Below are 16,945 nucleotides of genomic sequence, written 5' to 3'. Positions count from 1 at the left end.
GTTTTTCTCGTGCCTTGTCCTCTGCCGGGTGCGTCTGTCTGTGGCCTGCTGCTGGCCCTTGTGGGCGGCACGGTGGGCCAGGCTCTGGGGTTCCTGTCGCTGTCCGTCTTGGCTGCGTGGGGGCGGTGGCCCCTGGTTCCCTGGGCACCACACCTACTGTTTGTGAGATGGGTTCTCGGGGAGGCTGGGGCCGTACTCTGGCTCCCGCACACACTGGGAGTCAAATGTATTGTACATGCAAATTCACATATACTCACACACATACATACAGACATACATAGGTACCTACGCTCCCACATACATATACAAATAAATACAGTACATATTTACACACTCAAAGTTCGTACATCCACACGCACATTCATTATACAAACATACTGTATACACATACTGTACATATACATTCACTGTAAAAACATACATATACACATACTGTACATATACATTCACTGTACAAACACACACATACTACACATACATTCACTGTACAAACACACACATACATATACTGTACATATACATTCACTGTACAAACACACATTTACACATACTGTACATATACATTCACTGTTCAAACACACATACTGTATACACATACTGTACATATACATTCGCTGTACACACATATACACATACTGTACATATACATTCACTGTACAAGCACACATACACATACTGTACATATACAAGTACATATGCACACATACACTCATGCACATAATCACGTTTCATCAAACATATATTAACGTTGTTGCCCTAGGGTAAACTGGGTATAACACATGGCACACTGACAAAGCTTAACCTATTGTTACTATAACAATCTACAAGGTTAAGGTTGCTTCTCTTTCTTCCCCTCCATTTTTCTGCATTCTTTCGTATCTCAAGTTATCATTACGTATATGTATTGTTGCATTTGAACAATTGTATTGTTGATAATAAAGGTAAAGTACTGGTATTGTTTATTATCAATAGCACTATTTCTATTGGTATTCATATTGCTCCATTTTTAGTGTAATAATGCTCATTGTCATTTCTGTATTTTTTTTTTTTTTTTTAATTTTCGCTAACTGCTTATTTGCTATTACTTTTACCATCATATTTGTACATGTCGTATTTGCTGATGTTGCTCTGTTGTTGTTGTGTTTGCTGTTGTTGTTTTTGTCTCTCTGTCTAATCCCCCTCTTGTCCCCACAATTCCCCCCTCTGTCTTCCTTTTTCTCTCTTTCTATCCCCTCCTGCTCCGGCCCGGCTGCACCAAATGATAATATAAATACATTTAATAAAGTCAAAATACAAGTAAGGCAACAAGAGAAGTATCCTACACTTCTCTTTTGTAAAGTAAATCTGAACAGCCGATATGGGCATCTACATCTGCTATATGATTTGCCCGAGAAGCTGGGCAGGACATTATAAAAAAAAAAATAAAAAAAAAAAAAAAGAATTAACATCACAAAGAGGAAAGCCCATAAAAATAGGTTACAATAGATTCAATCTTGCACGTGGAAAGTTTAAGTGTAGGCTTTAGTTTAGTGGTCCCCAACCTTTTTGTACTTGCGGACCCGTCAATGCTTGAAAGGGGGGGGGGGGGGGGGGGGGTGAGTAAAAAAAGGAAAAAAAAGATTTTTTTTTTTGTCATAAAGAAATACAATCATGTGTGCTTACGGACTGTATCCCTGCAGACTGTATTGATTTATATTAATATATAATGTATATATTGTGTTTTCTATGTTGATTTAATAAAAAATAAAAAAAAACTTTTTTTATTTTTTTTATTTCCTGTGCGGCCGCAGCCCGGTACCGGGCCACGGACCGGTGGTTGGGGACCACTGCTTTAGTTGATATAACATGAGCCGACCCCCCCCCCCCCCCCCCCTCCCGTTTTCTACGGCGGGGCTGCACCGGGACAAGGAGGCGGGATTACTGCGAGGCGAGCCTCAGCCAGTGAGTCTTCGCAGCAGTTTTATGATCGCTCAGCACAAGAAATACTTACACACATACAGTTGTTGACAAAATACACTGTACATTATATACCTCAGCTAACTAAACTATGGAAATGTATAATATAGTTCATAGAGCAATACGGTCTCACTGCACAGCAGGCCAGCAGTTAGCCGAGTCATTGCGCAATCCATGTTGAGGCACAACTGAGTGACGTGCCTCAACTGGCTGCTGATCACCGCACCGTCTCTTCTCAGTATTTGAACGGCAAATGTGAAAATTCAGCGATTTTGAATAAAAATAATCTAGAACTGGTGAAGTTAAATGGAAAATAACTTTATAGTATAATCACTGGATACATACAACAATTTAATTATTTTTTTTTCTTTTTACATTTTTTTTCTTTCCATGATGGCAGGTGAGGCCCCGCCTCACCTACCTCTAGTGACTGCACGTCACTGGATTATAGTTTTATTAGTGCATCTGCTGGAGGACAAACCTCCCCTGTCTTTAAAAACTAGAGACACCTCGGTTTTGAACTTTTCTCGAGAGTCTTTGAACACACCACAATTACAGTGCATTCAAAAAGTATTCGCAGAGCTTCACTTTTTCCACATTTTGATATGTTACAACCTTATTGCAAAATGCAATAAATTCATTTTTGTCCTCTAGTTCTACACACAATAACCCTTCATAACACTGAATAAGTTAGTTTTTTTAGAAATGTTTGCAAATGTATTAAAATAATTTTAAAAAAGCTAACTAAACACATGTACATATGTATTCACAGCCTTTGCACAAAGCTCAAAAGTGAGCTCAGGGGCATCTTGTTTCAACTGATCATGCTTAATTGGAGTCCATCTGTAGTAGATTCAGTTGGTTAGAAATAATTTGGAAAGGCACACACTTGACCCTGCATGGCAGAGCACTAACCAAGATTGAAGTTGAATGTATTGTCTGTAGACTTCCGAGACAAGATTGTCTCAAGGCACAAATCTGGGGAAGGGTACAGAAAAATATCTGCTGCCTTGAAGGTCCTAAATAGCACATCTAAACTGGAAAAGGGCCCTAGTCTGGGAGGTGACCAAGAACCCGATGGTCACTCTATCAGAGCTACAGCATTCCTCTGTGGAGAGAGAGAAGAACCTTCCGGAAGGAAAACCATCTCTGCAGCAATCCACCAATCAGATTTGTATAGCAGCTTGGCCAGACAAGTCATTCCTCTTTGGCGTGAATTACAGAAGTCATGTTTGGAGGAAACCAGACATCGCTCTTCACCAGACCAATGCCATACCTATAGTGATGAATTGTGGTGGCAGCATCATGCTGTTGAGATGTTTTTCAGCAGCAGGAACTGGGAGGCTTGTCAGGATAGAGGGAAAGAGGAATGCATCAATGTACAGAGACATCCTAGGTGAAAACCTGCTCCAGAGCGCTCTTGAACTCTGACTGAGGCAACCGTTGATCTTTCAGCAGGACAACGACCCGAAGGACACAGCCAAGATATCAAAGGAATGGTTTCAAGACAACTCTGTCCATGTCCTTAAGTGGCCCAGCCAGAGCTCTGACTTGAATCTGAATGAACATCTCTGGAGAGATCTAAAAATGGCTGCGCACCGACGCTTCCCATCCAACCTCATGGAGATTAAGAGGTGGTGCAAAGTGGAATGGACTTGCTCAGTGGCCTTGTGGTTAGAGTGTCCGCCCTGAGACTGGAAGGTTGTGAGTTCAAACCCCGGCCGAGTCATACCAAAGACTATAAAAATGGGACCCATTACCTCCCTGCTTGGCACTCAGCATCAAGGGTTGGAATTGGGGGTTAAATGCTTGGTTGCTTGGTTCACAGACTATCTCTCCAGCAGAACACAACGTGTACAGGTGGCTGGGACCACCTCTTCATTACTGGACATTACCAAAGGTGTTCCACAAGGCTCAGTGCTGGGGCCCATTTTATTTTCTATCTACATAAATAATCTTTGTAATAATTTGTCAAATGCAATGTACCATTTTTATGCAAACGACACCATTATTTATTGCTGTTCAACCTCCATCACTCAGGCTTTTGAGTTTTTACAAGCTGCTTTTGATGTCATCCAGGCTCGCTTATTTGATCTTAAATTGGTTTTAAATACAGATAAAAGCAAAGTAATGGTTTTCTCTCATTCAAGGGTGCTACTGGAAAAATATTCCAAATATTGTAACATCAAATGGAAACCCTATAGAGCAGGTCTTAAATTACAAGTACTTGGGTTTTACTCTTGATCAGGAGCTTTCATTTAAAGCCCATATTAACAACTTGGTCTCTAAGCTTAGGTAGGGTAAAGCTTGGTTTCTTTTTTAGAAATAAAAACTGCTTCTCTCTTAAAGTCAGAAAGAAATTGGTGACAGCAACTATCTTGCCTGTAATTGATTATGGAGACCCGCTTTATTTTAGTGCTTCATCTAAATGCCTCCAGTCCTTGGACACTGTTTTTCATTCAGCACTAAGATTTGTTACTGGCTGTCGTAGTCCCACCCACCATTGTCAACTGTATATGAAGTCAGACTTATCTTCATTGAGTGCACGCAGATACACACATTGGCTGACTATCATTTATAAGGCTCTTTTAGGTTTAATACCTCCATACTTGTGTACTCTGTTACAAAGAAAAAGCAGCTCTTACGCATTACGTTCTAACAATTTGTATGTTTTAACTGTTCCTCATGTACGGACTGAATTTGGCAAAAGAGCTTTTGGCATTGCTGCCCCTATGGCATGGAATGCATTGCAGACGAAACTGAAACTTACAGAACTACTTCCATTTGGAGCCTTCCGTTCTGTCCTGAGGGACAAACAGCGAGAAACGTTTGCACAGTGCCTGTGTTTTTAAAGATGTAAATCTCTGTTGTTTTACAGTTCTCTTATGTATTTTAAAATGTATGTCTTAATGTATTATTTTTGAAACTGCTCTGTGACATGTGCTGTTGACCTCTTGGCCAGGTCACCCTTGTGAAAGAGATCTTGATCTCAATGGGTTTTCTTATCTGGTTAAATAAAGGTTCTAAATCACCAAATGATTCCTGACCGCGGCCACCGCTGCTGCTCACTGCTCCCCTCACCTCCCATCCTCCCATGGGGTGAACATGGGGATGGGTCAAATGCAGAGGATAATTTCACCACACTTAGTGTGTGTGTGTGTGACTGTCGTTGGGACTTTAACTTTTAACTGCACAAAGATAGTGTCCCAAACTTGTAGCATTGTATTCAAAAATACTTTAGGCTGTAATTGCTGCCAAGGTGCATTAACAACGTATTGAGCAAAGGCTGTGAATACTTATGTACATGTAAATTCTTAATTTTCATTTTAATACATTTTCAAAAATTAAAAAAAAAAAAAAAACATTTTCACATTGTCAATATGGCGTGTATTGTCTGTAAACTTTGGAGGACAAAAATGAATTCATTGCATTTTGGAAAAAGGCTGTAACATAACAATATGTGGTAAAATTGAAGCGCTGTGAATACTTAACGGATGCACTGACTACGTTATAAGATGCAAAAGTAAAATTTAAACATAATTTTGTCCGATGCTGCCACAAATAGTTTTATTAAATTACCGGTATATTTATTATACATCTTTGTTTAGTGAACAGTGAAGTGTTCAATGCTGGATTTTCCGCTACCACCTGGAATGAACCATTTTGTATTTTTGCTAGGGGGTTTAGGGAGTTGTACTGTACACATTCCTAATTTGATTAAAGCAACCTTATTATTGGATTTTGAAAGCAAAACTTTTTTTATCTTAACGTTTATGATGAGATTGCATATGTTTCCATCAGGTGCTGGAGACTGGTGTAAAAAACTGTGGCCACCGGTTTCACGCTCTGGTCACCAGCAGGGACTTTATTGATGGCGTTCTTGTTAAAATCATCTCTCCTAAAAACAACCCTCCCACTATCGTTCAAGACAAAGTGCTGGCCCTTATTCGGGTAAGATCACAGCAATATTTTTAATGCAGTACATTTAAAGAGCAATGTTTTCAATGCAGTGCATTGTTGTAGAATGGTTATGCAGCAGTTCACATTGTGTCCACTCATGCTATGATAAAGCCTCAGGCAAAGTAGGGTGTCTCTAGACTCTTCACCCAGTGAGCAGCTCATGTTGCCAAGCTCAGCTCAGGTAACCTTGCAACGCTCTTATTTCCAGCAGATGACCACAGCATTGATCCAGAGAGACGCATAGCAGTGTTTGTCAAACAATTAGAGTAACAAGTTGGTTCATGTATTGTTGACGTGTTTGTTTAGAAAGTCCTCATGTGGTTCCAATGATGCAGTCTCGTTTTTGCTGCCAGGTGGGATATATTGTGGTTGCAGTGCATTTCTTATACATAAAAAAATAAAATATAATAGCCCCACCAGATCAGCCTGTTTTTGTGTAATCCTGTTCAGAAACTGACAAAAACACAAAAGGTTAATTGATTTCCTTTAAGTTACATTTAAAGATTGTTGTTTCTGCTTGTCCAGGCATGGGCCGATGCATTCAGGAGCAGTCCAGACCTAACAGGTGTCGTTCAAATTTATGAGGAACTAAAACGGAAAGGCATTGAGTTCCCAATGTCAGACCTGGAGACTCTTTCGCCCATACACACACCTCAGTCGGTAAGCAGTTGAATGTTGGCAGGAAAACACACACGTCCAGATGGTCTTTTAGTCGAATGGATTGCTTTATTCCAGACCGCATCGGCACCGGAGGGAGACTCCGTTCTACATAAGTACACCGCCCCTTCCAAGCCTGCACCACACGTGGTTCCACCAGCCCACCCCACCCCTCAAGTTCCAAATATTCAACCTTCTGGAGCAATCAACCCAACACCTGAACAGGTACCTGTGAGAAAATAATGCACACTAGTAAACTGTACTTCAGTGTATGTATGCACTTTGACTATAAGGCCAACATTTTGAGACTCATTTCATAATGGATTAATGCACAACAGCAAGCTTAACTGTCAATATGTGCGCACACATGGTGCTCTTCAAAATGTTATCAACCATGTTGCTAAAATAAAAAACCAAACATAGGAAAATTATTTTTAACTTGTGTCCTGGTCTCAGTTAATATTTGTGGCATTTTTTTGAGCAGTCTGGGAGTTTCAAAGTAGTAAAAAACATTGGCTTGACTTCACCTGCTCAGTGGCCTTGTGGTTAGAGTGTCCACCCTGAGATCGGTAGGTCGTGAGTTCAATACCCGGCCGAGTCATACCAAAGACTATAAAAAAGGGATCCATTACTTCCCTGCGTGGCACTGAGCATCAAGGGTTAGAATTGGGGGTTAAATCACCAACAATGATTCCCGGGCGCGGCCACCGCTGCTGCTCACTGCTCGCCTCACCTCCCAGGGGGTGAAAAAGGGGATTGGTCAAATGCATAGGACAAATTTCACCACACCTAGTGTGTGTGTGACGATCATTGGTACTTTAACTTTAACTTTAGTCACCGCTAAAGGCTTGTCGTGGTTGTGCCTTCACCTCAGCTGTGATATAAGTCCGCTTAACCATCTTTTTCCAAAAAAAGCCTGGTCTCATCACCGTTAAAAACAAATTTTGTAACCTTTTCCTACCACCCATGGTTTACCTTAAATTGTTCTTCCGTACTGGTCCCCGCATGTTCACCTCTGGAAATGCCATTACCTGCGAGCTGCTTCTCATTCATCCACACGAGGAACAGTTTTTCGGCCGGGTCTTGCATGTTCTCTCTGTTCTTGCAAATATTTTTAACCCTTTTAACAAAGCCAGCAACCCTATAAATGTTTTTTTTCTAATGTTGCAATTGTGGATTTGTTTCTTCTATATTTGTGAGCCAGTCCATGCGCCATTGGCGCCACCGGAGCCACGTACTCCTCGCAAATATGTAAACAGGATGTGACGTCAGGGGTCTCGCCTCTTCTTAATGGCCGTGCCCGCCTGCACAGGAAGTGATGTCATCAAAAGGGCAGCCCCCATTGGGCTCCCAGCGGCACACAAAATGAATGAATATAGAGCGTTCGTACGCCGAGATATTGTTCCCACAAAGGCATATTTAGCTCGATCTAAAAGTTCATAGACTGAAAAGGTCGCTAATTGAGGCTTTCGTAAATCGAGGTTCCACTGTATCATGTATATGTATTCCTATTTTTACATTGAGTTGTTTTTATTTGCCTGACAGATTTGCAGACTGCGAAGCGAGTTGGATGTTGTTCGAGGCAACACTAAGGTCATGTCAGAGATGCTGACTGAGATGGTCCCAGGACAGGAGGACGCCTCAGACTACGAGTTACTACAGGCAAGGAGAGAAGCATATATGCAAATGTGAGGTTTTGCATGCGTTTTATCTGGGTCACCCCTGGCTAAATTGGGGCCCTAAACATAGCCCCCTCTTGCCATTACAAATTGGTTTTACCCTTTTTAAAAAAAATGCAAAACGTTGTTATACTTTTTAATCAAACGTGAATTTAATTGATGCAATGCTTTGTACTAAAACATTTTCATAGGAAATAAATTGTTCAAGATACTTTTTTTGTGCAAAATAACAAATTAAACATAATCTAAACATACATTGGTTAACCTCCACATGGGGTTCGAAACCAATATGCCTGCATTTCGAGACCAGCTGTAACGCTGCGCACCACGGCAGACAGTGAGGATGTCTAGGGAAATTATATTTTTATCAGTGATTGAGCATGAAGGGTTTAGGAGCAAGTTTGCGCTGAAGTTAAATATGAACTACCCTGTCATTTACAAATTGACATTTTACATTTAAGGCCCCCATGAATCGTAGGGCCTTAAGCGTATAGGGAGGTGCGGTCCAGCTTCTTATTGCCTTTGCGCTACTGTGTGCATTCAGGAGTTAAACAGGACTTGCAGAGCTATGCAGCAGAGGATAGTGGAGCTCATCTCCTGTGTCTCCAACGAGACGGTGACTGAGGAGCTGCTGCACGTAAACGACGACCTCAATAACATCTTCTTGCGCTATGAAAGGTGATAGCCTTTACGTCGTGTCACATATTAATGTTTGCATACTGGATCAACCCATCATTACGATTTTCCCTGTGCTTTGGTCTTTCTCTGCATCAGATATGAGAGATTCAGGTCTGGAAGGTCTACAGCTCAGGGTGTCAACAACGGGGTAGGTTGATGCTTCATTGTCAGTCATTCAGTGCTACTGTTGCACCCACCACTGCATGACATGTCTCATTCATTAACATCACAACTTTGTATTGTGACTTGAATGGTCAATTGCAGCACTGATATTCAAGCCTGATTATATGGAACACTCAACACAAACACATGGTCCTCATTGCAATTATTAGTTACACATTTCTATACACACAATGTAAAAAACAACATGCGTTTTATGGGGGAACATCTTTACTCTCAAACTAAAACACTGCATCGTACAGTTTGGGCATTATTACAAATATTCATTACAAATTTTCTTTGTAAATACAGACATTTATGTAACGGACGTCGCCACATTGTTGAGATATCTAGCTGCTTTCTTGTTTTGTATCATGTTAATAAAGCACATTCCCCCCCCCCCCCCATAGTTGCTGTGACATTGTCATTTTCCTGGCATGCTAATTGTATTCACTGTCTCCCTTTTCTATTCCTTTTGTTTCTGTTTCTTGGGCTAGCTGAAACAGGCAAGTATGAAAAAACTGTGTTGACCTTCCTAAACGACTACATCGCTCTGTTGAAGGGGAACTGCACTTTAAAAACATTTTTGCCTATCATTCACAATACCTATGTAGGACAAGAACATGTGTTTCTCTATTTTTATGCATTCCAATTTGTACTTTATATATAAATATGAGGTGGGTAACAATGCAGCGACTGGAGGAAAGTTATAAAGCCCTCTAAAGAAGCATCCAAAATCCAGCAACATCGCTCCATTTAAATCTTGTGACCTGAATATTAACCAAGTATTAGCAATATTGCTATTACAAGCACAAACACAGACTAACTACTTTTAGTGGTGCCGTGATCCCAGAGAGCTAACAAGCTTAAGTAGCTACAGTAGTGACATACTAAGCCGGTGAGCTGGTGCATCGCCTCATCTAAATTAGTGAAAGTTAATTCTTGATTATGAATCATGCCTATCACCTAGATTAGTAGAAATATGTAGCAATAAACCAAGAAGTTGGTCAACTTTGACATCCAACTTAGACCCCCATTTTTATTTTATTTTTTTACCTCTGGGTGAATTATGATTAATTATTAATCTAAACTTGAAGATATGAACATCTCATCAGTCAGCATCCCAGCGAGAGCAGACATTGTACTGTAAGTGGTTGTTTTATTATGTTCGTAGTTAGTATTTCTTGTTTAGCACTTGATACTGCTGCATTATAGTGTTTCACTAAAGCTTGATATGTTCAGCACACAGGTTCTAAAATTTGTAGATCATCCTCCTTATATTCAGGCTCCAAAGGTTAATGTTCTGGATCATCATTTGTCCCAAAGTAGTCTTTGGAGTTTCTTATGAAGTCTGCATGAGTAGTGTTGTTGTGCAGCCCTTTGAGACACTTGTGATATATATAAATAAACTTTGATTGATTGAAGGGAAAAACAAACGTGATGCATCTGTGAAATGAATATGCCGCCATATGTTTAAAATTAATAAAATATGTTAATATTACGTTATTATTAATGTGCCTGTTACTACAATACATATACTTACAACGTGTATATAAAACGGAGGAGGTTTTTGGATGTTTTTAGAGCACTTTATAGGCGCAATAGAGCCTATAAAGCGCATTGTTAGCTGACTTTTGCTAACGTTCATTTACGAGTTAGAATGCATTAAAAAATAACTTGTCTGCTTGTCTCACATGAAGATTGTGAATGATATGCAAAATTCCACAAAAAAGAGCAGCTCCCCTTTAAGTAGTTTGATCCAACACAGACATTTAAAACGGTAACTTTCACCATGTTTGGCATGTGTTGTCTATGGCTACGTTCACACTGCAAGGTCAGATTCCCAATTCAAATTTTTTTTGTAAAAAACTACACTACCGTTCAAAAGTTTGGGGTCACCCAAACAATTTTGTGGAATAGCCTTCATTTCTAAGAGCAAGAATAGACTGTCGGGTTTCAGATGAGAGTTCTCTTTTTCTGGCCATTTTGAGCGTTTAATTGACCCCACAAATGTGATGCTCCAGAAACTCAATCTGCTCAAAGGAAGGTCAGTTTTGTAGCTTCTGTAACGAGCTAAACTGTTTTCAGATGTGTGAACATGATTGCACAAGGGTTTTCTAATCATCAATTAGCCTTCTGAGCCAATGAGCAAACACATTGTACCATTAGAACACTGGAGTGATAGTTGCTGGAAATGGGCCTCTATACAACTATGTAGATATTGCACCAAAAACCAGACATTTGCAGCTAGAATAGTCATTTACCACATTAGCAATGTATAGAGTGTATTTCTTTAAAGTTGAGACTAGTTTAAAGTTATCTTCATTGAAAAGTACAGTGCTTTTCCTTAAAAAATAAGGACATTTCAATGTGACCCCAAACTTTTGAACAGTAGTGTATCTTTTTAGTCGCTGTTCAGATTTAAAAAAATAATAATTTAATTAAATAAATAAAAAATGTCTAATGTGAATGCAATCTGACCCGCATGCGGACATGATGTCATTACTTTGCATGCACTGCAGTGTTTACGGAAGTAAAAATGGTTTCAGCTCTAGTCGGTCTCAGTACTGGCGCATTTGTGGCAATTTCAAGGATTTTGTGCGATCAAAGTCAACATTGTCTGAAGCAAATTGTTGCATAGAAGATTAAGAAGGAAGAGAACAAGTATTTTGGCTCTGGTAGTTTTACGGGATAATTTGCTTCGATGTCTGCTTGAAGAGCGTGTCTGTGGGTGAGCAGTCAGAGCCAGGAGTGGTTGAAGTTCCACATGAGTCCTTAAATCATATTATTTTCACCTGTTTTCTGCTCCGTTGTAGACTATTTATTTTATAACCTTCTATTTTTGCAAATAATTGTGACGCTTATCACTTTTTGATGAAGTTCTGGTCAGATGAATGTGAGTGTGTGAGCGTTCAAATTGAGGACACATCGCATATACTGTATATCCCGATTTATTTCTACCCCGAAAGGGACAAGCAGTAGGAAATGGATGGATGGGTTTCTAAATACGAAAGAGGCCTGTGTCGGATATTAAATATTTGAAATTGCACTGTTCACCGTGACATGGAAAAATCCTATACAGGTCACATATGGGCAAAAAAATCAGCATTGACCAGTAGTGTGAACAAGGCCTATAAAGCCCCAAACAGCCAATGTTTTACGGACCTGGACGATAATACAAACAATAAAACCAGTACGTACGCTTTTTGCTTGGTGTCAGTAAAAATGTAATCTTCCTCCTACACAACTTTGACGATCTGATGCCCCCTCCTTTTTGTTGATCTTAAGGGGTTTTTATAAAGAAGAAAAAAACAGGCCAGGTGGTATTCAAAACAACCCCTAAAGAAACACATTTTTTCCATAATCAGACCATGTCATGCTCCCCTGAAGTTGCTTTTTAATCCCACACCTGAATGGTACATGTGTATTTGTGGCATAGTTGTCATCATCAGTGGACGTAAACACGTTCCCTGTGGGACTCCTTGCAACAATCGTTTTGTTGTCGCCGCACATTTTTGCAGTCCACTCTGCTTTGTTCATTTAGTATGTGTTTCTCCTTCTCCAGGTCCTAAGTGAAGCCACAGAGGATAACCTCATAGACCTGGGCCCCGCCTCCCCAGCAGTGGTCAGCAATATATCGAACACAGCCCCTACCAGCTTGCCTGCAAACGTCACCGCCACTGCAGGAAGACCGTCTTCCCCGGCCACTCTAGCATCTCGCCTAGCTGGACTCGGTATGTCTACGTCCATATGGGACGTCCCGTCAATTATATGCTGTGAATGAGAGGTATATTTATGTTCCCTGCCCTGCAGACGTGGGCGCTGACAGCGTCAGCAGCACCCTAAGCTCTTTGTCCAGCTGCAAACCTCCACCCTCTCAGGACGAGTTTGACGTCTTTGCCCAAACCAGGACCGGGACACTTCCTGAACCCCCCAATATGTAATGCACAATTAATGAATCGGCTGGAAAAACTCTTAACATTTAATTGGTACAAAACCTGTTTTTATTTAACGCACCGTGTCCTAACTCCTTCTGCCTCAGGCCTCCAGCAGAGGACAGCCGCACTCTTGCATCTCTTCCTCCCACTCTGAGCGTCCAACAGCATAGCACAGGAGCGGTGAGTCCCATTAAACGTATTAGAATGTTATGTGTGTTGTAACAGTCTGAAGCATAGACACGGGCAAATGCAACTCTAATCCAGCCAACACATAGGAAAAATAATTATTTTTTAAATCTTAATTATGATAATAATAAGTGGTTAGTTGTTATTTCTAATTGACTTAGTAACATACAAGACATCATGCCTTTCCAGTTAAGTAGTGCAAACTGAATTAATTTAGCTCTACAGAGCATTTATTGCTGTTGTAAAACTGCTTTAATTTAGCTTTAGGCTTTGAAGTGCTGTGAGAGTAAGGCAAACAGTAATTTATAAATGTTTCATAAATGCATATGTCATAATTGAGTCATGTATAAAATAGCTTGCTTTTTTAAAGGACACATCAAACAAATCTAAATTACCGTAAATGCTTCAATTAACGCTCCTATTTAAGTAACTGCTATTACAACCTTGCTTCCTGTTGTTGTTTTACTGCGCAACATTTTTTATAAAATGTGGTGAGGTGAAAGAGACATAACTTTTCCTTTCCACTTTCTCATGCGCTCCAAATGATTATTAAAATACCTACCTGTTTTTATAGCAACCTTGCTTCATTTGGTGCCTGCTTCCAATTAACACTCTTTGCTGATGAGGTAAATAAACACCCTGGCTATTATCAGAGCATACAGGTATATGATTTACTTCGTTAGCAAATGTGCTAACTGTAGTTAGAAATGTGCCCCACTTGCACGGTTTAAGTTTTTATTTTAACTTTTTGTCATCACAAATGTTTTCTAAATTCATACAAAATAAGTCATATTCAATTTTGGGGCTGGGGTTTGTTTTCTTTTGTGGTTTTGCTTCCCCCGTTGGCCACCCACGGCCCTTTTGATGTCCCCCTCTAGTGTGTTGGAGGCCATTCCTCTGTCATGGATGACATAGAGGAGTGGCTAAGTACTGATGTGGTGAGCCTATCATGATTTACATTTTGTTTTATTATTTCTGTCTTTCTTTTTCCTTTTTCATACTGTTTTGTCCTTTTATTATTTAAGTAACAATTCTATTAAAACAATAATCTTTTCACATTTGTTTTTCCTCTGACCTATTACAATCTATAGCTAACTTTACTAACACCTCTTTTCTGGGCATCACCTGGCATTCACAGCATTTTGTAAAAATGATCATATAAGAAGCTTTCTTAATTCATCTGCCTTCAGTCCTGAGACAAGATTTTCTTTAGTGTTAATGCTCTATTAAGTCTTGATAACCGGCTAAATACTACATAGGAGTATTTGGGCCTCAATGAAAAGACAAAAAATCAATTAAAATGCTCAAACAATTTTTTTCTAAAAGGTGTTGCATAAAGACGACCTATTGTTTTTGTAACATCATGATGTAAGTCTCCTTAACATTACGTCTTGTTTTGGTAATTAAAATGTGTTTTTTCAGTGTGTCCGTTGTAGTCAGTACAACAAAAGTGTATGCATCTACAGCTTCAAAGTTTATGCTCATTTTACACAAATATGCCTTTAATATTACCATCTTTGGGTTTGTGAGTGTTTAATTGTCTAAATGCATTACTGTGTTTTCATTAACATTTTTGGGTGGGTACTAATCGGCTGGCAAGGTGGTTCTTATCAGTTTAATAAAATCGACCAGGTGAGTGTGAATTCATTGAGAATGTTTGCATGTTGCTTCCATTATGAACTGGAGTGTTTTTTCTGTGTTGTGTTCAAATGTAACGCTATCATCTCTTTATCCACAGAAAGGGGATGACGGAGAGGAAGGTGTGACGAGCGAAGGTAGGGAACCACTTGATTCTAATGTGCTTTTTGTGCAGTGCACATTTTTTTTTATTTCCTTGTTGCAGAGTTTGACAAGTTCCTGGAGGAGCGAGCCAAAGCTGCGGAGGCGGTCCCCAGCCTGCCGTCTCCCCCTAGTGGCGACCTGGGCGTGGCGCAGGAAACACCTAGCCGCAAGAAGCCAGAAAGACCAGAGGACACTTTGTTCGCCATGTAGAAAGAAAAGAAAAATCCAAAACACTACACTCAAGTCCACTACAGAGATTTATCCTCATTGAAAGGGAAAACCTAACAAACGGTCTATTTTCATAATGTTTAAGTCCCTTTATTGTTCGTTTATTGAAGTCCGTCTACGTGTGTGTTTGTGAAGAGTCTCCATGCTAGCGTGTTGACATTTCTAAACAAGGTGCCCCTTTTTGTCTCCTGGCATGTATTACCTCGCAAGTTATTTGGTTTTGAAGCGCCTTCAGTTTGCTAATCATTCCTGCAGGAATATTGTTTCCGTTTGGTCCTCTACAAATCTGCATGAGTTGTAAATCTGTAAATTACAAATGTCCCTTTTTCTGTGTATATTTTAAGCTGCATATGTTTAAAAGAGATTTATTAATATCAGTGGAATTGTGGAGGTGGGCTGCTTCCTGGCTGCTGTATTTTTAGGGATGCCGACCCTGCTGCGTTTAATTCTTTCCACAAAGAGAAGGGACTTTAGTTTGGCGTACCTGCTGCACACTACTGTGTGTTATTATATGGGGTCCAACATGCCTTTTTGTTTTGTAGTTAGCCGTGTTGGTCACATATATGCTGAGGCTCATTAGGCCTAAAGTTGCTGTTTATGTTTGTGATTCTGGTAAGCGTTTTTTGGCCAACCGCATCGTATTTGATAGTCTTGAGGACCAGTCTTGAGGACCAACTTGTGTTACTTTATCAGGATGCTGTAAGGAGAAACCAACTTTATCTGGATGCTGAAAGGAGAAACCACATGATTGCGTCACAATCCCGGCACTTCCTGTATATGCTGACCTTTTCAGGGCCTCTAGTTGTTCCCCAGAAATGAGCTCGTTTGACATTTTCCTCTTGACTTGAAAACAAACGTGTTCCGCGAGCTTGCACTTGAACTCGTACTGTAAATCAACTAAGGGATAAGCACTTCTGGATGTAATTAATTCAAGAATTCCCCATCAGATGACTATTTTAAAATGTTTTATTGTTCTGTAAGGAGTATATTATAGGAATTGGTCATGAAGGGACACTTGTTTATTTTTGTGGCTTTTTATGGAGTTGAGGTGTGTTTTCTACAACGCTGCTGGCTGATGCATTGTGTTATGTGGGTGTTGATCTGGGTTGAATGTAAACACTTCAAGGGCACATGAAGGAATCATCACTTTTTTTTTTTTTTTTTTTCCAATCCCACATCCTCTCCAGTGGTCAATTTTTTCCCACTGAGGACAACACATTGTTCAGTCCGTTTGTGCTCATGTGGTATTTTTTTGTTGGTGATTTGTAACCGGATCCTAGAAGAGCAACACTTGTGTTTCTTGGTGCATCACTGGACACCAAGAAGAGAAGTGGAATATTCTGCCTCATCGTTTCTCTTTGTGTTGTTTGACTCCTGCATGATCTCTAAATAAATGGACCGTTAGCAGTGTGACATCCTCTTGAGTTGTGTCATTGATAAGTCTAATTGAGATCAAGTGTAATGAACCCATGCTTATGTAAGTTCCCCCACACCTGCTTTATTTCAAGCACCTCTCAGGGTGTCGGTGGGCCCCACAAAAGGGGCTCCCCAATTTGACGCCTGGAATCGCCTCATCCTGCAACCAGAGCCCCCTCTCATTTTGCTCTGTCTGGATGGAGAACATGTTTTCCCAGTCAAAAGGAAGGGGCCCCCAAGACTCCAGTTTGTGTCAAGAGCCACATTTGGACTGTTAGACGTGTAATAGTCCCTACACAGCTTGGT

General features: G+C 40.2%; 1 protein-coding gene across 4 annotated transcripts in view; it reads left to right on the top strand.

The window, feature by feature from the left end:
• tom1l2 (target of myb1 like 2 membrane trafficking protein) overlaps positions 1-16,636 on the top strand; it is a 30,983-nt gene extending 14,347 nt beyond the window's left edge. For 2 of the 4 annotated variants that reach the window (XM_062056094.1, XM_062056093.1), the window contains exons 4-15: positions 5,758-5,907; positions 6,442-6,576; positions 6,652-6,798; positions 8,119-8,235; positions 8,797-8,930; positions 9,027-9,078; positions 12,655-12,823; positions 12,903-13,029; positions 13,132-13,207; positions 14,092-14,151; positions 14,952-14,988; positions 15,057-16,636. In XM_062056094.1, the coding sequence (XP_061912078.1) occupies positions 5,758-5,907; positions 6,442-6,576; positions 6,652-6,798; positions 8,119-8,235; positions 8,797-8,930; positions 9,027-9,078; positions 12,655-12,823; positions 12,903-13,029; positions 13,132-13,207; positions 14,092-14,151; positions 14,952-14,988; positions 15,057-15,205 (1,353 nt within the window). In that variant the 3' untranslated portion in view covers positions 15,206-16,636. The remainder of the gene's footprint in view (positions 1-5,757; positions 5,908-6,441; positions 6,577-6,651; positions 6,799-8,118; positions 8,236-8,796; positions 8,931-9,026; positions 9,079-12,654; positions 12,824-12,902; positions 13,030-13,131; positions 13,208-14,091; positions 14,152-14,951; positions 14,989-15,056) is intronic. The other 2 variants (XM_062056096.1, XM_062056095.1) reach the window with 2 other exon arrangements.
• Positions 16,637-16,945: the final 309 nt, after the last annotated feature.

Source organism: Entelurus aequoreus, linkage group LG08, assembly GCF_033978785.1.
Source record: "Entelurus aequoreus isolate RoL-2023_Sb linkage group LG08, RoL_Eaeq_v1.1, whole genome shotgun sequence".
NCBI lineage: Eukaryota > Metazoa > Chordata > Actinopteri > Syngnathiformes > Syngnathidae > Entelurus > Entelurus aequoreus.
The sequence above is the reverse complement of the archived record's forward strand: the minus strand, read 5'-3'. Positions and strand labels throughout refer to the sequence as shown.